Here is a 27,525-nt window from a genome sequence, read left to right as displayed (position 1 = left end):
AAGATGAAACACGATCAATACAAAAACAATAAACGTAACATGAAAACCGAAACAGCCTAAACTGGTGCAAACCTAAATATGGTTAACACCTGCCTCTGATTGAGAACCATATCAGGCCAAACATAGAAACATACAAAGCAAACTATGGTCAGGGTGTGACACACTCAACAGTTTCCCATGTGTATCAAGGATGGTCCACCATCCAAAGGACATCCAGCCAACTTGACACAACTGTGTCAAAGCATTGGAGCATTGGAGTCAACATGGGCCAGCATCACCATGGACTGAGTCCATGTCCCAATGAATTGAGGCTGTTTGTGGGGATCAAATCAAGTCTCCACTGCATCTCATTAGTGTCACCCACACTGGCACTTAACAAGGGAATTCAGCACCCTGTTACAATGTGCCTGTCCACGCCACTAAAAGCCCATTACTGCACCAATTGGTTCCTCCAGTTTCCTCCACTCTGGTTACTTGACCACTGACAGGAAGAACACTGTATTAAGTAGTGGCTTTATTGGGTTCATATGAAGAGATTGGCTGTGACTGACTCACATGCATTAATTTATTTATTTTGGGGATAAATTGAAACCATTCCTCTCTGTGATGTTGTCTTCATTGTGATTCAGGTAGCATTTCAGCTCTATTCAATGTAGCTACTATCCCGTATGCAAGCTAACTGTAGAAGCACTAGTAGGTTTTCTATCTATGACACATTCCTCCACTTAATACTAAACGAGCCAGACTGGAACACATTCAACATTTCTTTTCACAACTGAATTTATTTATCTGAAAAGAAAACGTGCAAAAAAAACACGATGAAAGGAATCAAAACCTTGCACAAAAATGTATGATTTAGTTCCCACAGTACTGCACATGCAGTCCTTCCCCAATCACATCAAAGATATGCAAATTAGACATTTCAGGTACCCCTAAACATCCGCATTTGCCTTGGACAAGGTATTTTTGGCTAGCCGATACCATAACATTCTGCATTCTGTCCTACAGCACCAATCAGAAATCGCCACAGAGCTCTCCTCAGACCTCCAGAACTGGTACGTGACCGAGAGAAGCAACACAGTAGAGGAGATAGGCAGACATAGGAGTATAGAAAAAGCAGCTTCATGCTATTCCATCTCCTTGGTAACGCCCCAGCCTAAACTAATAACAAACCCATGCATTCAGATGGAATTCAGACTGTTAAAAGGTAAGGCAGTGCCGATAGATGACTCCCTGCATACAGCAAGCATATTAGGCAGGCAGAAACTGGATTTCCTTGACTAATGTAATGGGATAAAATATGAATCATTAATTGAGAAGAAGGCAGAGAAATAGGATTGAGTTTGAGTTCCCGAGGATGAAATTAGAGAAGTGCGATATTGGTGAGAGAGACAGAGACAGAGTTAGAGAGAGCTACAATGAACTACAGGACAAAAATACAAACCCTCTGACCCAAAAAGGCCTGTGGTGTTGACCTAAATGAAATGATAAAATATTCAGACCACAAATTTCAATTAGTTTTTTTAAAACTCTTTAACATCAAACTCAGCTTTGGCATCTTCTGCAATATCACCCCAATTCACAAAAGTAAAGGAAAATTTTGAACCTAATAACTACCGTGGGATACGCGTCAACAGCAACCATGGGAAAATCCTCTGTATTATCATTAACAGCAGACTTGTACATTTCCTCAGTGAAAACAATGTACTGAGCAAATGTCAAATTGGCTTTTTACCAAATTACCGTACAGACCACGTATTCACCCTGTACACCCTAATTGACAAACAAACAAACCAAAACAAAAGACAAAGTCTTTTCATGCTTTGTTGATTTCAAAAAAGCTTCTGACTCAATTTGGCATGAGGGTCTTCTATAGAAATTGGGGGAAAAACATATGACATTATAAAATCCATGTGCACAAACAACAAGTGTGCAGTTAAAATTGTAAATAACACACACATTTCTTTCCACAGGGCCGTGGGGTGAGACAGGGATGCAGCTTTGAGCCTCACCCTCTTCAACATATATATCAATGAATTAGCAAGGGCACTAGAACAGTCTGCAGCACCCGGCCTCACCTTACTAAAATCTGAAGTCAAAAATGTCTACTCTTTGCTGATGATCTGGTTCTTCTGTCCCCAACCAAGGAGGGCCTACAGCAGCACCTAGATCTTCTGCACAGATTCTGTCAGATCAGGGCCATCAGTAGATCTCAGTAAGACAAAAATAATGCTGTTCCAAAAAAGGCCCAGTTGCCAGGACCACGAATAAAAATTCCATCTAGACACCGTTGCCCTAGAGCACACAAAAAACAATACCTACCTCGGCCTAAACATCAGCATCACAGGTAACTTCTACAAAGCTGTGAACGATCTGAGAGACAAGGCAAGAAGGGCGTTCTATGCCATCAAAAGGAACATAAATGTCAACATACCAATTAGGATCTGGCAAAAAATACCTGAATCAGTTATAGAGCCCTTTGCCCTTTATGGTTGTGAGGTCTGGTGTCCGCTCACCAGCCAATAATTCACAAAATGGGACAAACACCAAATTGAGACTCTGCATGCAGAATTCTGCAAAAAAATATCCTCTGTGTACAAAATAAAACACAAAATAATGCATGTAGAGCAGAATTAGGCCGATATCTGCTAATTATTAAAATTGAGAAAAGAGCTGTTCAATAATTCTACAACCATCTAAAAGGAAGCGATTCCCAAACCTCCATAACAAAGCCATCGCCTACAGAGAGATTAACCTAGAGAAGAATCTGTTCACAAACAGACCCCACAGAGCCCCAGGACAGCAACACAATTAGATCCAACCAAATCATGAGAAAACAAAAAGATAATTACTTGACACATTGGAATGAATTTACCAAAATAGAGCAAACTGGAATGCTATTTTGCCCTAAACAAAGAGTACACAGTGGCAGAATACCTGACCACTGTGACTGAGCCCAAATTAAGCAAAGCTTTGACTATGTACAGACTCAGTGAGCATGGCCTTGCTATTGAGAGAGGCCGCCCTAGGCATGCCTGGCTCAAGAGAAGACAGACTATGTGCACACTGTCCACAAAATGAGGTGGGAATCTGAGCTACACTTCCTAACCTCCTGCCAAATGTCTGACTATATTAGAGAGACATATTTCCCTCAGATTACAGAGACCCACAAATAATTCCCCCAAAATAAAACATGTATAAACTCCCATATCTATTTGGTGAAATACAGTGTGTCATCACAGTAGCAAAATTTGTGGCCTATTGCCACAAGAGAGAACAAACATCATTGTAAATACAACCCATATTTATGTTTATTAATTTTCCCTTTTGTGATTTAACTATTTGCACATCATTATAACACTGTACATAGCCATGATATGACATTTGAAATGTGTATATTCCTTTGAAACTTGTGAGTGTAAGTTTTACTGTTATTTTTTTATTGATTATTTCACTTTTGTTTATTATCTATTTCACTTGCTTTGGCAATGTAAACATATGTTTCCCATGCCAATAAAGCCCTTTGAATTGAATTGAAATGAGAGCGAGAGCGAGAGCGAGAGCGAGAGAGAGAGAGAGAGAGAGAGAGAGAGAGAGAGAGAGAGAGAGAGAGAGATACCACAATGTGTAATCCGGGCAGCAAGATTTGTGGTCCATTGTCATGAGAAAAGGGCAACCAGTGGCGCACAAACAACATTGTAAATACCACCAATATTTATATGTTTATTTATCTTCCCCTACTACTCGGTAAAACATTGGTAAAACATTGTACATAATATAACACTTGAAATACCTTTATATTTGCAATGTTTACTGTTAAAGTGTGATATTTTTTGGTTGATGTTGTTTTTGTTTCTTCTCACTTTTATTTATTGCTCATTTCACTTGCTTTGGCCATGTAAACATGTTTCCCATGCCAATAAAGCCACTTTGAATTGAATTGAGAGAGATACAGAATGAGAAGGTGAAGGCGAAAAGTGAAGTCTTTGGCTCCTCATCTTTCTCTCTCCTATTCCTAACAAGTGCTGCTTGATTGGTACTTTATGACGGTTTGCTGAACAGGAAAAGGCTTTGTTTCCCTGGAGGCAAAGTGTCCATGCTAATAAAATTACTCCTCCCAGACACGCTGCCAACACAATCTGTCCATCACGGGAGAGCCGGAGAGAATGGAATGGGTATCCTGCTTTATACTATCTTGTCTGATAGGAAATGCATAGAATACACCTGCAAAGACTGTCACAAATCACAGGAGGTGCTCAGGTGGAAAATGAGACTGGCTCTTAATCAAGCAGACCAGAAACTCTGGGGAAATGGCTGTCAGTTCATAGTATGCTGGAACAGAGAAAGACACATATGGGTCTTTCTCTAAACTAGGGTACCAGTGAGGATTTCCTACACTTGACAACTTGTTAGAGCTGTTGATAAATCATTGATAATAATCTGTCCATTTTTTTCACGTCATTATATTAAGATATAAGGGGGATCACAGCTCTACTTAATAAAATTCACCAGTTGATTTAAAACCTATGTTTAACCCTTTATCATGGTTGGTGTCTTGACGGATTTGTCCCAAATCGTGTGACATAAAACATGACTTTTCTGTCCTTGCATTTATGGAAGTGTAGGATATCGTTATATTATATATTAAGCATTAATCAGTTAAACATTGAACTTGAACCCTGTAAGAATTCTGGATCTGGCTGTCGGACAGTTTTTTGTAAAGAGATCTCAGAAATGCAGTGTAACGACATAACATTTTGTGTCTCCTTATGTCAGGGGGTGAACACAGTTTTCATAGGCACACAAATCCCAAATGATGTGATTGCTAACCGAAAGAGTATTACCTTGATACTTCAAAGCTAAATCGATACTGTCATTAACGTGGTTCTTCAATAACTATGCATAACACTTGTTGGATGTGTATTTGGTGTCCAGCTGATTAGTTACACTGCTTCATTTTCACACATCATCATCTGATCCAGGAAGGAATTTTCTGAATGAGAGTCAAGTGATGAACAGTTGTGATAGTGCATGCGATGCAACAACAGCCCAAGTGCTGGAAAAAAATGTGTTTTGGTGTCTCATTCCTTATGGTGAAGACAGTTGTGCCTGGATTCATGTTGGATCTAATATCCCTAGCGAATTGATGTTGATCATCTGTTGTCTGCTTGATTCACAGCAGGGTCTTGTTAGATTGAACAGAGAAAACATCAAGGTAATGTTTTCTGATGGGTTTTTTAAATGTTTTTTTTTTTTAATCTGACATTTCCTCAGATTGGTGCTTGAAAAGTCCTTGTAATTATTGAAGACAATTTACAAGTTCTCCTGCTCCCTCATCATTTACTATCTGTGATTTCATTTTTGATCCGTTTTGTGAGAGATGTGGTCACTTTCGTTTGTTTCCCGTCGCTTCAATGAAAGGGTGTTGCGTTGCACGACTCTGTTGCTGTAAAACCATGTCATTATGATGACGACAACATCTGTTGTTCTCTTCAACTTGACCATACATACAAACCTGGTTATTTGTTACTTGGTCAGTATAAAAAAAGAGGTGGTGAGATTGTAATGCTACAGCTTTATTATGTGTGCCTGCGTCGGCCACATAGGCAACAGAAAAGTCGCCATGCATGCATCCAATTTATTTAGTCAGGCAATGTCCACATTATTCTCACATATTTTATAATGTAATAATAATGGGAATATCAATGTATTTGCAAGGTCTACTTTATTGACACTTTTTGATAGTTTTTTGGGGGGAGGGAGGGTTCTATATTAGGCCCTATAAGTGCAATTATATAACATATACAATCGTATGACATTGAGGTCCATGAAAATGACAATTAAGTACTTGAAAAAAGTCCCTGAAAGTCCTTGAATTTGACTTGACAATGTGTGTATGAACCCTGCTTAAAGGAGGTATAGTCCTAGGTCTATGTTGTTGAATAGGTGGAGTTATGGGCCATGTTGCATATATTACCTTTTATTCCTCTAAGTACAAATGTGGAACTACATTATTATTATTTTTTTAAACCATTTGAAAATATTTATCCCAATGTCACACATTGGCCCCATTATGTTTAAAAAGACCCATAGGCACACAACTGTACACACAAAGTCGTACGGACGCACACATTCCCACACTATGCACGCACACACTCAGCCATCCCAACAAATCCCACACTCAATGCTCTGACCTGCAAACTTGACGTGGAACTTGTTCTCAGGTTTGAGGATCTGGACATACAGGGGGCAGTTTGGGGCAAAGTCTTTCACCGCCCAGGCTCTTAGAATGGTCTGGTGATCCTGGTAGAGAGAGGAGAGAGGTAGAGAGAGAGAGAGAGAGAGTAGAGAGAGAGAGAGAGAAAGAGAGGGAGGAAGGAAGGGAGGATAGGATAGAGTAGCAAGAAAGAGACTCAAATCATTAACAGCTCCAGTAGCTCCACCACAGTCACAGATTGTATCTCCTCTATGTACAATCCCCCTGGTAAGCCTCTTCAACTAGGGCATGGAGCTTTCAACAGAACTAACAGGCTATAGCCACACCAGAAAGGAAAATTCCCTAAAATTCCCGTAATTATGTCACATGTGTGAAATAGTCTGTTAAGAACGGCAGGGTAGCCTAGTGGTTAGAGCGTTGGACTAGTAACCGAAAGGTTGTGAGTTCAAACCCCCGAGCTGACAAGGTACAAATCTGTCGTTCTGCCCTTGAACAGGCAGTTAACCCACTGTTCCCAGGCCGTCATTGAAAATAAGAATTTGTTCTTAACTGACTTGCCTGGTTAAATAAAAAAAAAAATAAAAAAAACGCAGAGAGGAAAATAGGAGCCAGGGTAAAATGAGAAGATAAATAAAAGTTGTGAAATAGTTCTTAGGATGATCATTTACATTTTGATTAAAATATAGTAGAGGTAGAGAGAGAAAGTTGTGAAGGAAGGAAAGAAGAGTGGAGGACAGGAAAAGAAGGAGGGTGGCGTTGTGGAGATGAAAAGTATTAAAAGGAGATTGAGGAACGTACAGCAGCGAAGCGGTCCACCTCGAATCGGTTACTGAGGATAAAACAGGCCTCAGCATCGTCCATCCTACAGCCAGTTAGTAGAGCAGCAGGAGGGGTCCGGCCAAGACAGGACACAGGTCAGATAGAGGCAGGAGGAGGAGAGAGGAACAGGAGATGAAAGGATGAGAGGAGAGAGAGAGGTGGTGGATGTTGTTGTTGTCATGTTTTTGAGAGAGAACAAAGGAGGAACAGGACAATAGAACAATACATTTGTTCTTCAAACACACACGACTTCACTGCGGGTTACTACCCGGGCAGCAAAAGAGACGAGGAGAAAATACAATCATTTTATTTGCTGTCTTTATTTAACAGAGCCAGTGTACTGTAACTGCTATCTGCCCTGATAACTGTCTCACATTGCCTATGAGATATGCCCTTGTAGCATGTCTTGTTTTGGGGCCCCTGGAGGGGCGGCAGGTAGTCTAGTGGTTAAAGCATTGGGCCAGTAACTGAAGGTTGCTGGATCAAATCCCAGAGCTGACAAGATAAAAATCAGTTGTTCTGCCTTAGAGCAAGTCAGTGAACCTGTTACCTGGCCGCCAAAGACGTGGATGTTGATTATGGAAACCCCCCACAGCCCCCCGCACCTCTCTGATTCAGAGGGGGTTGGGTTAAATGCAGAAGACACATTTCAGTTGAATACATTCAGTTATACAACTGACTAGGTATCCCACATTCCTTTCCCTTTCCCTGTAGCATAGCTGTGATTTGGGGCCCCTGTAGCATGGCTGTGATTTTGGGCGCCTGAGTGGGGGCCCGATGCAGAGGACTCACTTGGCCCTCATGAGGTCTTGGTCCTTGAGGGCGGAGCCCTGCAGGTAGATGACCCTTTGTGCCCACAGGGGCACGTGGAGGACCCTCCGTACCTGTACATCCATCTCTGCTGGGCACAGGATCACCACGTAGTAGTCCTAAAGACGGACGGACACATACACACACACACATACACATGAACACACACACACATGCACACACATGCACACATACGCACACATACGCACACACATACGCACACACATACGCACATGCACACACATACACACATACACACGCACACACACATGCACACGCACACACATACGCACACGCAAACGCACGCACACACGCACGCACACGCACGCACGCACAAACACCCTGGGGTTAATGGGAGGGCAGAGAGGGTCTCACACAAATATTCTCTCACACACTCAGTCAATAATGAAGACATACACATCCTCACCCAGCTGCTCCTGAAAATAAAACATGTTGTTTGATCTATGCTAATGCTGATTGAATTCCCTGTTTTAACCTCAGCTGCTTCAGGTCCTGGAGAGGATTACAGAGATGTACACCCACACACACACACATGAATACACACCTGCGTGCACACAGATGTTAGCCACACCGTATCTCATCTTCCCAATGCAAAAATGTGTAGAATTGAAGGAAATTAACTCTAAAACTTGTATTTGTTTCCACTGCTGTCAAGAGGGGGGTAGCTAAAGGGGGGACACCAACATTTATCTTACGGCTCCCATAAGGCTAGGGGTGACTGCATGACTGCATGTGTGGATATAGATGAGGGTACGCAGACCAGCGAGTCACTGAGGCCCCTCATGAAGAGATCAGATTTTCTGTGGCCCTCACCCCCATCAAAGTTGCCCATCCCTGCCCTAGTTAAGGTTTTATGGAGAGACCTGCAGTCTGGGGTGAGCGAAGAACTCGTTGAGGAAGTCCATGAGGAGGTCTATCTTGAGGCAGCTGACACACAGCACCACGTGCTTCTCCGTCTGGGCCCGGTATCGGCTGTAGTTCCCCCCAGACTTCTGGCGCTCCATCCACAGGAAGGCCAGCTGCTCAAACTACAGATGGGAAGAATTACATTAGTGTAATTAGTGATGGACAGACAGTAGATGGTTTGAGTTAGTGAAAGACAGTAGGTGGGTTCAGGTAGTGATAGATAGACCGTAGGTGGGTTGAGGTAGTGAAAGACAGTAGGTGGGTTGAGGTAGTGATAGATAGACCGTAGGTGGATGAGGTAGTGATAGATAGACCGTAGGTGGGTTGAGGTAGTAAAAGACAGTAGGTGGGTTGAGGTAGTGAAAGACAGTAGGTGGGTTGAGGTAGTGAAAGACAGTAGGTGGGTTGAGGTAGTGATAGATAGACTGTAGGTGGTTTGAGGAAGTGATAGATAGTAGGTGGTTTGAGGTAGTGATAGATAGTAGATGGTTTGAGGTAGTGAAAGACAGTAGGTGGGTTGAGGTAGAGATAGACAGACCGTAGGTGGGTTGAGGTAGTGATAGATAGACCATAGGTGGTTTGAGGTAGTGAAAGACAGTAGGTGGGTTGAGGTAGTGAAAGACAGTAGGTGGGTTGAGGTAGTGAAAGACAGTAGTTTGATTGAGGTAGTGATCGATAGACCAGTAGGTTGGTTGAGGTAGTGATAGATAGACCATAGGTGGTTTGAGGTAGTGAAAGACAGTAGGTGGTTTGAGGTAGTGATAGATAGACAGCAGATGGTTTGAGGTAGTGATAGAGAGTAGGTGGTTTGAGGTAGTGAAACACAGTAGGTGGGTTGAGGTAGTGATAGTGACAGACAGTAGGTGGTTTGAGGTAGTGATAGATGGACAGTAGGTAGGTTGAGGTAGTGATAGATAGTAGGTGGGTTGAGGTAGAGATAGACAGACCGTAGGTGGATTGAGGTAGTGATAGATAGACCATAGGTGGGTTGAGGTAGTGATAGATAGACAGTAGGTGGTTTGAGGTAGTGAAAGACAGTATGTGGGTTGAGGTAGTGATAGATAGACCCTGGGTGGTTTGAGGTAGTGAAAGATAGTAGGTGGTTTGAAAGACAGTAGTGATAGATGAAAGACAGTAGATGGTTTGAGGTAGTGATAGATAGACAGTAGATGGTTTGAGGTAGTGATAGATTGACAGTAGATGGTTTGAGGTAGTGATAGACAGTAGGTGGTTTGAGGTAGTGATAGATTGACAGTAGATGGTTTGAGTTAGTGATAGACAGTAGATGGTTTGAGGTAGTGATAGATTGACAGTAGATGGTTTGAGGTAGTGATAGATAGACCGTAGGTGGGTTGAGGTAGTAAAAGACAGTAGGTGGGTTGAGGTAGTGAAAAACAGTAGGTGGGTTGAGGTAGTGAAAAACAGTAGGTGGGTTGAGGTAGAGATAGACAGACCGTAGGTGGGTTGAGGTAGTGATAGATAGACAGCAGATGGTTTGAGGTAGTGATAGAGAGTAGGTGGTTTGAGGTAGTGAAAGACAGTAGGTGGGTTGAGGTAGTGATAGTGACAGACAGTAGGTGGTTCGAGGTAGTGATAGATAGACAGTAGGTAGGTTGAGGTAGTGATAGATAGACCGCAGGTAGGTTGAGGTAGTGATAGACAGACAGTAGGTGGGTTGACGTAGTGATAGACAGACAGTAGGTGGGTTGACGTAGTGATAGACAGACAGTAGGTGGGTTGACGTAGTGATAGACAGACAGTAGGTGGGTTGAGGTAGTGATAGATAGACAGCAGATGGTTTGAGGTAGTGATAGAGAGTAGGTGGTTTGAGGTAGTGAAAGACAGTAGGTGGGTTGAGGTAGTGATAGTGACAGACAGTAGGTGGTTTGAGGTAGTGATAGATAGACAGTAGGTAGGTTGAGGTAGTGATAGATAGTAGGTAGGTTGAGGTAGAGATAGACAGACCGTAGGTGGATTGAGGTAGTGATAGATAGACCATAGGTGGGTTGAGGTAGTGATAGATAGACAGTAGGTGGTTTGAGGTAGTGAAAGACAGTATGTGGGTTGAGGTAGTGAAAGACAGTAGGTGGTTTGAGGTAGTGATAGATAGACCGTAGGTGGGTTGAGGTAGTGAAAGACAGTAGGTGGTTTGAGGTAGTGAAAGACAGTAGGTGGTTTGAGGTAGTGAAAGACAGTAGGTGGGTTGAGGTAGTGAAAGACAGTAGGTGGGTTGAGGTAGTGAAAGACAGTAGGTGGGTTGAGGTAGTGAAAGACAGTAGGTGGTTTGAGGTAGTGATAGATTGACAGTAGATGGTTTGAGGTAGTGAAAGACAGTAGGTGGGTTGAGGTAGTGATAGATAGACCCTGGGTGGTTTGAGGTAGTGATAGATAGTAGGTGGTTTGAGGTAGTGATAGATAGACAGTAGATGGTTTGAGGTAGTGATAGATAGACAGTAGATGGTTTGAGGTAGTGATAGATTGACAGTAGATGGTTTGAGGTAGTGATAGACAGTAGGTGGTTTGAGGTAGTGATATATTGACAGTAGATGGTTTGAGTTAGTGATAGACAGTAGATGGTTTGAGGTAGTGATAGATTGACAGTAGATGGTTTGAGGTAGTGATAGATAGACCGTAGGTGGGTTGAGGTAGTAAAAGACAGTAGGTGGGTTGAGGTAGTGAAAAACAGTAGGTGGGTTGAGGTAGTGAAAAACAGTAGGTGGGTTGAGGTAGTGAAAAACAGTAGGTGGGTTGAGGTAGAGATAGACAGACCGTAGGTGGGTTGAGGTAGTGATAGATAGACAGCAGATGGTTTGAGGTAGTGATAAGACAGTAGGTGGTAGTGAAAGAGAGTAGGTGGTTTGAGGTAGTGAAAGACAGTAGGTGGGTTGAGGTAGTGATAGTGACAGACAGTAGGTGGTTTGAGGTAGTGATAGATAGACAGTAGGTAGGTTGAGGTAGTGATAGATAGACCGTAGGTGGGTTGAGGTAGTGATAGACATAGGTGGTTTGAGGTAGATAGATAGGTAGGTGGTTTGGGTTGAAACGTAGTGATAGACAGACAGTAGGTGGGTTGAGGTAGTGATAGACAGACAGTAGGTGGGTTGACAGTAGTGATAGACAGACAGTAGGTGGGTTGGGTTGAAAGGTAGGTAGGTGGTTTGATAGAAAGACAGTAGGTGTGTTGAGGTAGTGATAGATAGACAGTAGGTGGGTTGAGGTAGTGAAAGACAGTATAGAGTGAAAGACAGTAGGTGGTTTGAGGTAGTGAGATGACAGACAGTAGGTGTAGGATTGAGGTAGTGATAGACAGTAGGTGGGTTGAGGTAGTGATAGATAGACAGACCGTAGACCATAGGTGGGTTGAGGTAGTGAAAGACAGTAGGTGGTTTGAGGTAGTGAAAGACAGTAGGTGGGTTGAGGTAGTGAAAGACAGTAGGTGTGAGGTTGAGGTAGGTGGGTTGAGGTAGATAGACAGTAGGTGGGTTGAGGTAGATGAAAGACAGTAGGTGTGTTGAGGTAGTGATAGATAGACAGTAGATGGGTTGAGGTAGTGATAGATAGACAGTAGGTGGGTTGGGTAGTGAAAGACAGTAGGTGGGTTGAGGTAGTGAAAGACAGTAGGTGGGTTGAGGTAGTGATAGAAGACCAGTAGGTGGTTTAGTGAGGTAGTAGATAGACAGATGGTTTGAGGTAGGAAAGGTGGTTTGAGGTAGTGTAGGTGGGTAGTGATAGACAGACAGTAGGTGGGTTGAGGTAGTGATAGACAGAGGTAGCTCTTGAAAGAGTGAAAGTAGGTGGGTTGTAGTGATAGATAGAGTAGGTAGTTGAGGTAGTGATAGATAGACAGTAGGTGGGTTGAGGTAGTGAAAGACAGTAGGTAGGGTGAAAGACAGTAGGTTTGAGGTAGTGAGTAGGTTTTGAAGGTAGTGACAGACAGTAGGTGGGTTGAGGTAGTGATAGACAGACCGTAGGTGGTTGAGGTAGTGATAGACAGACAGTAGGTAGGTTGAGGTAGTGATAGACAGACAGTAGGTAGGTTGGTAGTGAAAGACAGTAGGTGGGTTGAGGTAGATAGACAGACAGTAGGTGGTTTGAGGTAGTGATAGACAGACAGTAGGTGGGTTGAGGTAGTGATAGATAGACAGTAGGTGGGTTGAGGTAGTGTGATAGACAGACAGTAGGTGGGTTGAGGTAGTGATAGACAGACAGTAGGTGGGTTGAGGTAGTGATAGACAGACAGTAGGTGGGTTGAGGTAGTGATAGACAGACAGTAGGTGGGTTGAGGTAGTGATAGATAGACAGTAGGTAGGGTGAGGTAGTGATAGATAGACAGTAGGTGGGTTGAGGTAGTGATAGACAGACCGCAGGTAGGTTGAGGTAGTGATAGACAGACAGTAGGTGGGTTGACGTAGTGATAGACAGACAGTAGGTGGGTTGAGGTAGTGATAGACAGACAGTAGGTGGGTTGAGGTAGTGATAGACAGACCGTAGGTGGGTTGAGGTAGTGATAGACAGACAGTAGGTGGGTTGACGTAGTGATAGACAGACAGTAGGTGGGTTGAGGTAGTGATAGATAGACAGTAGGTAGGTTGAGGTAGTGATAGACAGACAGTAGGTAGGGTGAGGTAGTGATAGACAGACAGTAGGTGGGTTGAGGTAGTGATAGACAGACAGTAGGTGGGTTGAGGTAGTGATAGATAGACAGTAGGTGGGTTGAGGTAGTGATAGACAGACAGTAGGTAGGTTGACGTAGTGATAGACAGACAGTAGGTGGGTTGACGTAGTGATAGACAGACAGTAGGTAAGGTGAGGTAGTGATAGACAGACAGTAGGTGGGTTGAGGTAGTGATAGATAGACAGTAGGTGGGTTGAGGTAGTGATAGATAGTTGAGGTAGTGATAGACAGACAGTAGGTGGGTTGACGTAGTGATAGACAGACAGTAGGTAGGTTGAGGTAGTGATAGACAGACAGTAGGTGGGTTGAGGTAGTGATAGACAGACAGTAGGTAGGTTGACGTAGTGATAGACAGACAGTAGGTGGGTTGAGGTAGTGATAGACAGACAGTAGGTAGGGTGAGGTAGTGATAGACAGACAGTAGGTGGGTTGAGGTAGTGATAGACAGACAGTAGGTGGGTTGAGGTAGTGATAGACAGACAGTAGGTAGGTTGACGTAGTGATAGACAGACAGTAGGTGGGTTGACGTAGTGATAGACAGACAGTTAGGTAAGGTGAGGTAGTGATAGACAGACAGTAGGTGGGAGAGGTAGTGATAGATAGACAGTAGGTTGGTTGAGGTAGTGATAGACAGAGACAGCAGGTAGGTTGACGTAGTGATAGACAGACAGTAGGTGGGGTAGTGATAGACAGACAGTAGGTAAGGTGAGGTAGTGATAGACAGACAGTAGGTAGGTGAGGTAGTGATAGACAGACAGTAGGTGGGTTGAGGTAGTGATAGCAGACAGTAGGTGGGTTGAGGTACATAGACAGACAGAGGTGGTTTGAGGTAGTGATAGACAGACAGTAGTAAGTAGTGATAAACAGTTGTTTATATTTGAACCAGGAGACTGAGTGCATGTTAATGTGCTCTGTGGCATCCCCATGCATCAGACAGGCTGGATGGCAGGGAGGGAGACTGGAGGTTCTCCTCTCCCTGACAGCAGACACAGCTGAAACCCACAAACTCAGAGGGGGTGAGGAGGTGTTGGGCAGCCAGTAAATGTCAGGGGGTATTTATGGATGAAAGACAGGGAGAGGGAGTGAGAGGGCTACATGGCTCTGTGTGCCATTTCCTGTCCTGCTCAAACATGCCTCCCAGAGCACAACAGTACAGCGGCTCAGACCACACGCGCACACACGCGCACACACGCGCGCACACACACACACACACACACACGTACAACCACACATAAAAGGTTCCTATTATCACAACTGAAATGATAGTAATGGGACATGGGGAGAGGAGAGGGATACTACTATGGGCAGGAAATGACAGATTCACTGAAACAGTGACACTATGCTCTTCTGTATAATTGGAATATCTGATGTACAATATTATTGTTCAGTCGGATCCTCCCCTCAGCCGTATGTGTGGGGAATACATCAGGGAGAAATACTGGAAAATAGCACCAGCTAAATGATCCATAAAAGTACAATGAAAACAACAACAACAGCATTGGGATTTTCCCCTCACCTGTATGGGAAGCACGATGAGCGCCACACAGATCATGATGACCACTAGCAGCTGAGAAGGCCATATCTGGGGCGTGACATCACCGAAGCCCACAGTAGAGAAGGTGACCACGCAGAAGTAGAGCGAGTCAAACAGAGTCAGGTTGTTTCCTGCTCGCTCTAGGTGCTGGATCCCACATATACTGAGGAGAGGTGGAGGTGGTGGAGGAGGAGGAAGAGGTGTAGAAGGAGGTGGAGATGGAGGAGGAGGATGTGGAGGAGGAGGTGGAGGTTGGAGAGGATGAGGACGGAGGTGGTGGTGGAGGAGGAAGGAGAGGATGAAGGAGAGGATGAAGAGGAGGTTGAGGAGGAGGATGTGGATGGAGGAGGGGGATGTGGAGGGGAAGAGGGAGAAGAGGGACAGTAGGAAGGAGAGTTGTTGAAGAGAGAAGAAAAGGATGGAGGTGATGGAGAGGTGAAGACAGGTTGATGTAGAAGGGGAAGAGATTTAGGAGAGGAAGAAAACCAATTATGATGGGGGTTGAGAGGGGAGACAGAGGGGGAGGGGAGGAACAGGACGAGAGAGAGATGGACAGATGTTAAGGAGGAAGTAAGCATGAGAAGACCAGAGGGAACTACTGTGTGTGTGTGTGTGTGTGTGTGTGTGTGTGTGTGTGTGTGTGTGTGTGTGTGTGTGTGTGTGTGTGTGTGTGTGTGTGTGTGTGTGTGTGTGTGTGTGTGTGTGTAGTGTGTGTGGGCATGCACGTCTGTCGACAGTGTGTGTGCAAAGTGTTTGTGCACAGTGTGTATATGACTAGTGTGTGTTTACCCAGAGCTGAAGGGCCGGTTGGGTCAACATTGTGCTGTCAGTAGTGATAAGGTCAGCCAGTCTCATACAGGAAGCTTTTCAGACCTCCAGGACCTAATATTATGCTATATCAGCCTAGGCTATTACTCCAAGCTAGCCTCTACCAACCACTCAATACTGCTACACCATTCCTATACCTGCCATTGGGCTTAAGTAGAGGGGGGAAAAAACTCTTCCTCCTAGTGATTGCTAGCAGTGATTGTGGTGACCCACCAGGTGAACATGAGGCAGACCAGGGTGCAGATGAGGATGAGGACCTGGTTGAACATAGCTGAGTGTGTACGCTGGATGGCCCGGTGCAGATCATTCTGAAACACAGCAGGAGAGAGAGACAGAGACACACAGAGAGAGAGAGAGAGAGAGAGAGAGAGAGAGAGACACAGAAAGAGAGAGAGAGAGAGAAAGAGAGAGAGAGAAACATGGGCAGAGAGTGAGAGAGAAGGGCGATAAGTAAAATATACTGTTGTGAAGTGGGGAGGATAAGTGTAAAGCCACTGCATCTTCGTAAAACAGAGAAGACAACAAAGATAATTGAGGGACAAGGACAAAAGGAATATGATGTGTATAATACAAGAAAATAATAGAGAATACATGCACTTACATCTGTAAGAATGAGTGGGAGTCAAAACTTGTGGTATAAAGAGAAAGAGAGAACAGTTGTTTTTAAGAGGTGCAGAGATGTCATCTGAAAGAAACAGTGGAAGAGGTGAGATAAAAAGACACCTGAGAGAACAGTTGTGAGATGGAGAGACGGAGTGACATAAACTGAGCAATAAATATGTATTTTCTCACTATCATGTTCTCCAAGGCATGTTTGGCCAGCCAGCAGTTGAGAAACACAGGGATGAACAGATTTCTGAGGGAGGGCAAAATCACCTGAAGGAGAAAGAGATTTAGTCTGTGTTTTGGTGAGTGCTAACGGCATTATTCATCATCATGCCTCATCAAAGGTCCTTATCTTTTGTAAGTTTGGTGAGATATTGAAGGGAAAAATAGCCAGTGGGGGAAGGAGCATTTGCAGCAACAACATAGGGTAGGGTATCTTACTGAGCACAGGCATGCAACATCCTATATATTGTGTGAAATGTATTCCCTGTACAGGGTTGAAACTACTGTACAACGGGATCAAAGAACAAATTGCTCACGAGGCATAATGTTTTGTGCATGCGTTTGATTGGACTCACAGTGATCACAAAGGGAACAGCGCTGATCATCTCCAGGATGAAGGGAACACGCAACACTTGCTCCCAAATGTTGCCCTGGAAACACAACAACACACGGAGGTCAGAGAAACTCCATTGTCATGGCAACTTCGGGGATGACCAGATAAAGTGTTCCTTTGACTGGATTTGTGAATGAGATGGCCACGTTTACCCTGTTGAACACGGACACAGACAAGGGTGACCCTCCTTTGCTACCTGTTCACTTCCACTTAAAAAGGAGGCATTACTCAGGTTTTAGTCTGTAAACTTCTTGTACAATTAAGATGTCAAATATAATGTCGCTTTTTTATGTGTTCAGCCACAGCTTGCTTATAGCTAACCGGAGACCTGGTTTGTGTGGGTGGACAGCCAGAGCCAGGCCTTGTGTATGTCCACAGAGATATCGATGAGGTTTAAGCATTAAAGCCTCCACCTCCTCCTGGCCCCCTGACTGACACTGTAGCAGGCTAGGCAGTGTGAGCCATGGTGTGACAGCTCCACAGACCAATAGACATACCGCTAGTTTGCTACGTACATCAAAGAGCAGGGATGCTGGGTAACCCTCCATGGAAAGGGATCAGATCACACGCTGCCTCTCTGGGCTGGGGGGGGGTTCCTTTATCCCAGTCACTCTCATGCATCATTCAATAGGGAGAGCCTGTTGAGGCTCCTCAAATAAAGGGTCGACCCGAGCTTTTGGGGGTCCTAAGCGCGATTTGGTTGCCCCCCCCCAAACCATTCATTTTAGTGGCCTCCCTCTTGACAGCCCCCCCTCTTGAATTTAAATTTTAAAGTTAATTTCCTACAATTAAACACATTTTGACAGGGGAAGTAGATAAAATGGTGCAGTTTTAAAGCAAGCTTTCTACAATTCTACATATTTTGCCATGGAGTGGAGAGACGTTTAACCATTTTTATAACACATTTCATGTAATTCTACACATGTTAATGATATCTGAGTGAAAGTGCTCAAGGAAATCAATGGGGGCCTCTTGGAGGTCAGGGCCACTGGGCACATGCCCTGCATGCTTGGTCGGTATTCAGCCATGATTATGCTTCAAGTTTAGATAGCTGGCTAGACTAACTTACCAGTCTAACAATCGTTAGCTGACCGGGTGAATTGAGTGACAGTCAGTGACTGACATAACAAGAGAAAAACTGCTGATGCACAACCACTTTTCGAAAGTGAACCTTGGTTATTCTACTATTCTAACTCTCAACAGTAATTTGAGACCCCGACTGAGTCCCACCCCCCCAAAACAAATGTGGGTACCGGGGGCCTTAAGCAACACTTATGCCTGGAGACGGCCCTGCTCAGATATATGCTTCATCTAGACTGTATATCAGAGGATCAAATGATGAGATGTAAAGTACATTCCCCCAGGACATGTCACATGTATCTCCATAGACATACACAGACTGAGGCTTGTTGTTTTGTGGGGCACCAAAATAGCTATCCATCTCCAGCAGTGTCTGTGAAGGGAATCCATTTCTGTAATCTCAACACTAAAACACTGTACAACTCCCAGTCAAATACAGTACATGTGTTTTACAGCATTAATGCAGTAGATAGCACTGCATTATGGTAAAATGCTGAAAAAGAATCAATCAATCAATCAAGTTTATTTACAAAGCCCTTTTTACATCAGCCAATGTCACAAAGTGCTATACAGAAACCTAGTCTAAAACCCCAAACAGCAGGAAATGCATATGTAGAAGCACAGTGGCTAGGGAAGAAACCTAGAGAGGAACCAGGCTATGAGGGCTGGCCAGTCCTCTTCTGGCTGTGCCGGGTGGAGATTATAACAGTACATGGTCAAGATGTTCAAATGCTCATAGATGACCAGCAGGGTTAAATAATAATAATCAGAGTGGTGTGTAGAGGGTGCAGGTCAGCACCTCAGGAGTAAATGCCAGTTGGCTTGTCATAGCTGATCATTCAGAGTTAGAGACAGCAGGTGCGGTAGAGAGGGGGTCCAAAGTAGCAGGTCCGGGACAAGGTAGAACATCCGGTGAACAGGTCAAAAATACTGTTATTGACTGTAATTGGAAGCTTCCTGTAAAAATGACTCTAACATATTGTATTTTTTTACAGTAATAGCTTATGCCTACTGTAGATTCAAATGGTCCGTTTCAGGCGCCAACCTGTCGGGTGAGACACATGACTAAATATCTTCTTGAAGTGGCTGTGAAGTGGAAGAATATTTTCAGCAGCTTCTGGGTAGGTACCTTGACTTGTTTATAACTATTTCTCTTGCTGGCTAATGTTGAATTACGGCAATTTTCTTAGCTAACCTAGCTAGCTAGCTAACGTTTGCTATTATCTATCTATCTATCTATCTATCTATCTATCTATCTATCTATCTATCTAGTTAGCTAGCTCAAGTTGACACAACCCAGATAATAACTGTTGTGATTATAAGCTTTTAGGTACACCGCAGCCTCTGAGTGCCATAGAGAATAAACTGAGCACAGATTAGTGACTGTTGTGTTTTCACCACTACTACAGAGATAATGGTTTGTTTCTAGCAGTTCAAAAGATATTACCCATATTATTACCTTCGCAGCGTTTATTTTTCCTGATTGACAGGCTGAATCTGACACATAAACCACGTCGTGGGCCGTTACACCAGTCGTGAGCCACCAAAGCAGATTTGAATGAGCACTGCACCTGTATTGTATCGAGGTGTTTGCCGACCTAAGGTGCTTGCCACTGAGCAGCTGGAACACAGTGTTGCCGGCGGTAGCTAGTAAAGTGGCCAATTTTTTCCGCCCCAGGATTATATTTCAAGTGGGACAGCAGCCTACACAATAAATAACTCATATTGGTAGCCATCTAGATGTCACCTTGATACAGGCTACTCAATGGGGAGAGCATGAACGGCAACAACACAGGGACACAGTGTTCTCAGATGTCACAACCCTGTGTGATTGGGTTCACTGGGCTCTCAGTTTGAATGACCTCTAGTGAGGTAAGTACACGCACACACAACACCAGCTTGATATGTCCCTTGTCACCTATCTTTTAACCCTCAGGGTAACATCCCTGGTGCTCTCTGTCTCTCTGTCTCTCATTCTATTATGTATTGTTCTATGCTTGTCCTAAGGGTGAGAAGAGCTGACAAATCAGAACTGAGGAGGATTGTTACGGAGCCCCATGATGAACACTTGATTCTGCGCTGACTTCTCTCTCCTGGATGCTCTACTGTACATACTGTCCCGTTGTGTGTTTCACCGCCTCTGAACACCCTTACCCCGAATAGAGTTGCCCCTGATCATAGGTCTAGGATTGTACCCAATCCCAATTTGAACTTCCTCTCTCTCTTAGTCTCTGTCTCCCCACACGCCCCACACACAGGCAAACAATATTGTTTTTAAATTAGTGTTGTAGTGTTGCTCTTAATTGGTTAACTTAACTTAACTTATATGTGTCAACTGTTGTTACTTCTATAGTCAATTATTTATGTAATTTATTGTTAATATTGTTACCAATTTAAATATATTTATTTTACGTACAAATTAAGTTTTCCTTACATTTAGTTTTCAGTGAGAATTTCACTGTAAATTTACAGAATTGACCTGGCACCAGAGATACCAGCACAATACTGTAATTTTGGGATGCTGTAATCTGTTTTACAGTAATTGAAATAGTACTGTAAAATATATTACAGCAAAATTACAATATTAAGTTGGCAACTCTGGTTCCAGTATAATTCTGTACATTTACAGGGAACAGATTTACAGTGTACTGACCTTGTAGCTGAGGTACACAAGCAACATGGTCTCGAAAAAGCTGATGAAAGCTACAAGCACCTGGAGAGAGATGAAAGGAGAGAGAGAGAGAAAGAAAGAGAGAGAGAAAGATTAGAGTAGTAACAGCAATAGAGAGTGAGAGAGACAGAAAGTAGGTGGAATCATCATTTTGATGATTGAACTCCATCAATAAGAAGTTAAAGTGAAGCAATAAACCAGAGAGAGAGGGAGTGTGTGTGTGTGTGTGTGTGTGTGTGTGTGTGTGTGTGTGTGTGTGTGTGTGTGTGTGTGTGTGTGTGGGGGGTGCGTGTGCGTGTGTGCGTGCGTGTGTGTGTGTGTGTGTGTGTGTGTGCGTGCGTGTGTGTGTGTGTGTGTGTGTGTGTGTGTGCGTGTGTGTGTGTGTGTGGGGGGTGCGTGTGTGTGCTTGCGTGTGTGTGCAGACAGCCTTGTTTATATGACAGTTCAACATTGTGTCTGACCTGTAGAGCCCACAGAGGCAGAGGCCTATTCACCCAGATAATAAGAGACCTGCAGACATAGAACAAAGAGAGCACATTATACATGACACAGAGGAAGGAGAGGAAAGGAGGGAGAGGAAAAAGGACAGGAAGAGGGAGAAGAAAAGAAAAAAGGAGATGTAACAGGGGTAAATATTAAAAGGACTCCCTTTCAAATATGATCAATCCAACTACATAACGCCTCTTGTAATTATGTTGTTCACAAGCGAGTGGTTCTGAACTACAGCTGCCATTAGACTTCCTCTGGGAAAAAGCATCACAATCAATGTTCGCAGATAACATGAATGCAGATTTGCAGCTTTGTTGTGAGAAAGAGGCTCTATCCTGAGGCCTCTCGGGGCTTATCATTGCTGCCTTCTGACTCTGCTGCCTGGAGTGTGTGTTTGTGTCCTCTTAGTGTGCTGCCTGGAGTGTGTGTTTGTGTCCTCTTAGTGTGCTGCCTGGAGTGTGTGTTTGTGTCCTCTTAGTGTGCTGCCTGGAGTGTGTGTTTGTGTCCTCTTAGTGTGCTGCCTGGAGTGTGTGTTTGTGTCCTCTTAGTGTGCTGCCTGGAATGTGTGTTTGTGTCCTCTTAGTGTGCTGCCTGGAGTGTGTGTTTGTGTCCTCTTAGTGTGCTGCCTGGAGTGTGTGTTTGTGTCCTCTTAGTGTGCTGCCTGGAGTGTGTGTTTGTGTCCTCTTAGTGTGCTGCCTGGAGTGTGTGTTTGTGTCCTCTTAGTGTGCTGCCTGGAGTGTGTGTTTGTGTCCTCTTAGTGTGCTGCCTGGAGTGTGTGTTTGTGTCCTCTTAGTGTGCTGCCTGGAGTGTGTGTTTGTGTCCTCTTAGTGTGCTGCCTGGAGTGTGTGTTTGTGTCCACTTAGTGTGCTGCCTGGAGTGTGTGTTTGTGTCCTCTTAGTGTGCTGCCTGGAGTGTGTGTTTGTGTCCTCTTAGTGTGCTGCCTGGAGTGTGTGCTTGTGTCCTCTTAGTGTGCTGCCTGGAGTGTGTGTTTGTGTCCTCTTAGTGTGCTGCCTGGAATGTGTGTTTGTGTCCCCTTAGTGTGCTGCCTGGAGTGTGTGTTTGTGTCCTCTTAGTGTGCTGCCTGGAGTGTGTGTTTGTGTCCACTTAGTGTGCTGCCTGGAGTGTGTGTTTGTGTCCTCTTAGTGTGCTGCCTGGAGTGTGTGTTTGTGTCCTCTTAGTGTGCTGCCTGGAGTGTGTGTTTGTGTCCTCTTAGTGTGCTGCCTGGAGCAACGGACAGCCAAAGTCTTTATTAAGCACACTCTGTCATTCTCCTTATTCATTTATAGCCAGAGTTTACACAGTGTCACCAGCTGCCAAATAAATAAATATGTCCCTGAGTAGGACTGGAGGCAGAGCCCAAGGACCCAGTCACATCTGGGACATACTCAGTCAGTTGGATGGTCTGTTTGTTGGTCATTTACTCTCTCTCTCGCTCACTCACTCACTCACTCACTCACTCACTCACTCACTCACTCACTCACTCACTCGTGCCTTTGAATCTCAGTCCACACCACTGGACATTCCACTCCTAGTAAGTATATTTTGGATGAGGGCAAACTAAGTTCACTTTTAAGTGTAAATCATCAGTCCCAAGACTCCTAACTCAAATAGTTTCTGTTTGCACACACTCACAGCAGCCCCAAGACATTTCATGTATCAGTCTTTGATTGGTTTACAGACAACAGCTGCTAATTAGGTTATATGGACACTACATACAGTACATATTATGTTGGCATGAAAACCATACAGGTAACATTGTGACAAACTAATGTGCTACTGCAATAATGTAATGTTTGCAGGTTGGCATTTATTGTCATGATTCTTGCCCTGGAGGCAGAATGGTCACTAGCTGGCACAGCCACAGGCATCAAAACCTAACCCTAAACTTAACCACACTGCTAACCCTAATGCCTAACCATAACTTTAAATTAAGACCAAAAAGCACATTTTTGTTGTCATACATTTTTAGAATATAGTCAATTCTTTCTATGCAGTTGACCCATCAAGCGGAAATCGCTCAGTTCTGCCTCCAGGGCAAGAGTCATGACAATAAACGTCAACCTGCATAATGTACCATGTCTACATCTCCAACCTCTCTATTACTCACAGTATCATTAACTGTCTGTTGTACATGGTCTCATTACAGTGCTCTGTGGTGGACACAAGATGAACATCTCTCTCTCTGTATTAGACTCCCAGACCAGTCTTGGCTCCTCATTAAAGATGAATGGGACATAAACATGTAAACTTACCAGTCAAACTGGGTCCTGCTGGGGTGGACCGATGCATTCTGTTTGGAACAGTCCAGACTACAGGGGAAACATGCATAACAAGAGGACTGAAACGTGTCATGTTTGGAACAGTCCAGACTACAGGGGAAACATGCATAACAAGAGGACTGAAACGTGTCATGTTTGGAACAGTTCAGACTACAGGGGAAACATGCATAACAAGAGGACTGAAACGTGTCATGTTTGGAACAGTCCAGACTACAGGGGAAACATGCATAACAAGAGGACTGAAACGTGTCATGTTTGGAACAGTCCAGACTACAGGGGAAACATGCATAACAAGAGGACTGAAACGTGTCATGTTTGGAACAGTCCAGACTACAGGGGAAACATGCATAACAAGAGGACTGAAACGTGTCATGTTTGGAACAGTCCAGACTACAGGGGAAACATGCATAACAAGAGGACTGAAACGTGTCATGTTTGGAACAGTCCAGACTACAGGGGAAACATGCATAACAAGAGGACTGAAACGTGTCATGTTTGGAACAGTCCAGACTACAGGGGAAACATGCATAACAAGAGGACTGAAACGTGTCATGTTTGGAACAGAAACATGCATAACAGACGTGTCATGTTTGGAACAGTCCAGACTACAGGGGAAACATGCATAACAAGAGGACTGAAACGTGTCATGTTTGGAACAGTCCAGACTACAGGGGAAACATGCATAACAAGAGGACTGAAACGTGTCATGTTTGGAACAGTCCAGACTACAGGGGAAACATGCATAACAAGAGGACTGAAACGTGTCATGTTTGGAACAGTCCAGACTACAGGGGAAACATGCATAACAAGAGGACTGAAACGTGTCATGTTTGGAACAGTCCAGACTACAGGGGAAACATGCATAACAAGAGGACTGAAACGTGTCATGTTTGGAACAGTCCAGACTACAGGGGGAAACATGCATAACAAGAGGACTGAAACGTGTCATGTTTGGAACAGTCCAGACTACAGGGGAAACATGCATAACAAGAGGACTGAAACGTGTCATGTTTGGAACAGTCCAGACTACAGGGGAAACATGCATAACAAGAGGACTGAAACGTGTCATGTTTGGAACAGTCCAGACAGGGGAAACATACAAGGGGAAACATGTTTGGAACATCCAACAAGAGGACTGAGGAAACGTGTCATGTTTGGAACAGTCCAGACTACAGGGGAAACATGCATAACAAGAGGACTGAAACGTGTCATGTTTGGAACAGTCCAGACTACAGGGGAAACATGCATAACAAGAGGACTGAAACTGTGTCATGTTTGGAACAGTCCAGACTACAGGGGAAACATGCATAACAAGAGGACTGAAACGTGTCATGTTTGGAACAGTCCAGACTACAGGGGAAACATGCATAACAAGAGGACTGAAACAAGTGTCATGTTTGGAACAGTCCAGACTACAGGGGAAACATGCATAACAAGAGGACTGAAACGTGTCATGTTTGGAACAGTCCAGACTACAGGGGAAACATGCATAACAAGAGGACTGAAACGTGTCATGTTTGGAACAGTCCAGACTACAGGGGAAACATGCATAACAAGAGGACTGAAACGTAACAAGAGGACTGAAACGTATCATGTTTGGAACAGTCCAGACTACAGGGGAAACATGCATAACAAGAGGACTGAAACGTGTCATGTTTGGAACAGTCCAGACTACAGGGGAAACATGCATAACAAGAGGACTGAAACGTGTCATGTTTGGAACAGTCCAGACTACAGGGGGAAACATGCATAACAAGAGGACTGAAACGTGTCATGTATGGAACAGTCCAGACTACAGGGGAAACATGCATAACAAGAGGACTGAAACGTGTCATGTTTGGACATTCAAAGAGTTTTAGCTTCCTGTGTTCCTCAACCCCATCCTATATGACCTCAAATTTCTCTCTCTCTGTTTCCTCCAGAATTGTAATGCTGGTGTTCTCAACATTACCCATTTCTCTATCCCCTACTCTTTCCCTTTCCACTGTCCCTCCCTACATCTGGTCTCTATCTCCCAGCCCCTGGCCAAGCGAAACTACCTTAAACCTAACCTTACATCTCGTCTTTACCTATCCCTCTTGCTCCATAGTAAGTACTGACTGACCACTCTCCACCAATACTCCTCACGTCCTTTCCACCAATACTCCTAACTCCCTCTCCACCAATAGTCATAACTCCCTCTCCACTGATACTCCTCACTCCCTCTCCACCAATATTTCTAACTCCCTCTCCACCAATACTCCTAACTCCCTCTCCACCAATAGTCATAACTCCATCTCCACTGATACCCCTCACTACCTCTCCACTGGTACTCTTCACTCACTCTCCACCAATACTCCTCACGTCCTTTCCACCAATACTCCTCACTCCCTCTCCACCAATAGTCATAACTCCCTCTCCACCGATACTCCTCACTCCCTCTCCACCAATACTCCTACCTCCCTCTCCACCAATACTCCTCACACCCTCTCCACTGATACTCCTCACTCCCTTTCCACCAATACTCCTAACTCCCTCTCCACCAATAGTCATAACTCCCTCTCCACTGATACTCCTCACTCCCTCTCCACCAATATTTCTAACTCCCTCTCCACCAATACTCCTCACTCCCTCTCCACCAATACTCCTAACTCACTCTCCACCAATACTCCTAACTCCCTCTCCACCAATAGTCATAACTCCCTCTCCACTGATACCCCTCACTACCTCTCCACTGGTACTCTTCACTCACTCTCCACCAATACTCCTCACCCCCTCTCCACTGATACTCTTCACTCACTCTCCACCAATATTCCTCACCCCCTCTCCACTGATACTCTTCACTCACTCTCCACCAATACTCCTCACTCCCGCTCCACTGATACTCCTCACTCCCTCTCCACCAATGCTCCTCACTCCCGCTCCACTGATACTCCTCACTCCCTCTCCACCAATACTCCTCACTCCCTCTCCACTGATAATCCTCACTACCTCTCCACTGGTACGCTTCACTCACTCTCCAGTCATACTCTTCACCCCCTCTCCACTGATACTCTTCACTCACTCTCCACCAATACTCCTCACTCCCGCTCCACTGATACTCTTCACTCACTCTCCACTGATACTCTTCACTCACTCTCCACCAATATTCCTCACTCACTCTCCACCAATATTCCTCACTCCCTCTCCACTGATACTCTTCACTCACTCTCCACCAATATTCCTCACCCCCTCTCCACTGATACTCTTCACTCACTCTCCACCAATACTCCTCACTCCCGCTCCACTGATACTCCTCACTCCCTCTCCACCAATGCTCCTCACTCCCGCTCCACTGATACTCTTCACTCACTCTCCACCAATATTCCTCACCCCCTCTCCACTGATACTCCTCACTCCATCTCCACTGATACTCCTCACTCCCTCTCCACTGATACTCCTCACTCCCTCTCCAGTCATACTCTTCACTCCCTCTCCACTGATACTCTTCACTCACTCTCCACCAATATTCCTCACTCCCTCTCCACTGATACACTTCACTCACTCTCCACCAATATTCCTCACTCCCTCTCCACTGATACTCCTCACCCCTTCTCCACTGATACTCCTCACTCACTCTCCACTGATACTCTTCACTCCCTCTCCTCCAATGCTCCTCACCCCCTCTCCACTGATACTCCTCACTCCATCTCCACTGATACTCCTCACTCCCTCTCCACTGATACTCCTCACTCCCTCTCCACTGATACTCTTCACCCCCTCTCCACTGAAACTCCTCACTCCCTCTCCACCAATACTCCCTACTCCCTCTCCACCAATACTTCCTACTCCCTCTCCAATACTAAAGCCACTCTTATTTACCCCCCCCCTTCCTCACCAGTCCTGTCTCTCCTCCTGTGGGTCGTCCAGTAGGACTCTGACCATGTAGAGGAGACAGCTCAATACTTTCAGAGAGAAGTTGAACAGCCTCACCCTCAGACCTGCAGCACATAAAC

The 27,525-nt window shown here is 44.5% G+C and overlaps 1 protein-coding gene across 1 annotated transcript in view; it reads right to left on the bottom strand.

Moving 5' to 3' along the window:
• The window catches only part of LOC135555282 (potassium channel subfamily T member 2-like), an 89,278-nt gene that overhangs the window by 32,075 nt on the left and 29,678 nt on the right, over positions 1–27,525 (bottom strand). The window contains exons 4-15 of the mRNA XM_064987605.1: positions 27,408–27,510; positions 23,525–23,581; positions 21,245–21,293; positions 20,766–20,825; positions 16,995–17,069; positions 16,603–16,686; positions 16,024–16,118; positions 14,965–15,145; positions 8,731–8,895; positions 7,829–7,965; positions 7,016–7,079; positions 6,195–6,303 (exon numbers count right to left, since the gene is read on the bottom strand). Of these exons, the coding sequence (XP_064843677.1) occupies positions 6,195–6,303; positions 7,016–7,079; positions 7,829–7,965; positions 8,731–8,895; positions 14,965–15,145; positions 16,024–16,118; positions 16,603–16,686; positions 16,995–17,069; positions 20,766–20,825; positions 21,245–21,293; positions 23,525–23,581; positions 27,408–27,510 (1,179 nt within the window). The remainder of the gene's footprint in view (positions 1–6,194; positions 6,304–7,015; positions 7,080–7,828; positions 7,966–8,730; positions 8,896–14,964; positions 15,146–16,023; positions 16,119–16,602; positions 16,687–16,994; positions 17,070–20,765; positions 20,826–21,244; positions 21,294–23,524; positions 23,582–27,407; positions 27,511–27,525) is intronic.

This window comes from Oncorhynchus masou, chromosome 15 (genome assembly GCF_036934945.1).
Source record: "Oncorhynchus masou masou isolate Uvic2021 chromosome 15, UVic_Omas_1.1, whole genome shotgun sequence".
NCBI lineage: Eukaryota > Metazoa > Chordata > Actinopteri > Salmoniformes > Salmonidae > Oncorhynchus > Oncorhynchus masou.
Note: the sequence above shows the minus strand (reverse complement) of the source record. Positions and strands in the feature narration are given on the sequence as shown.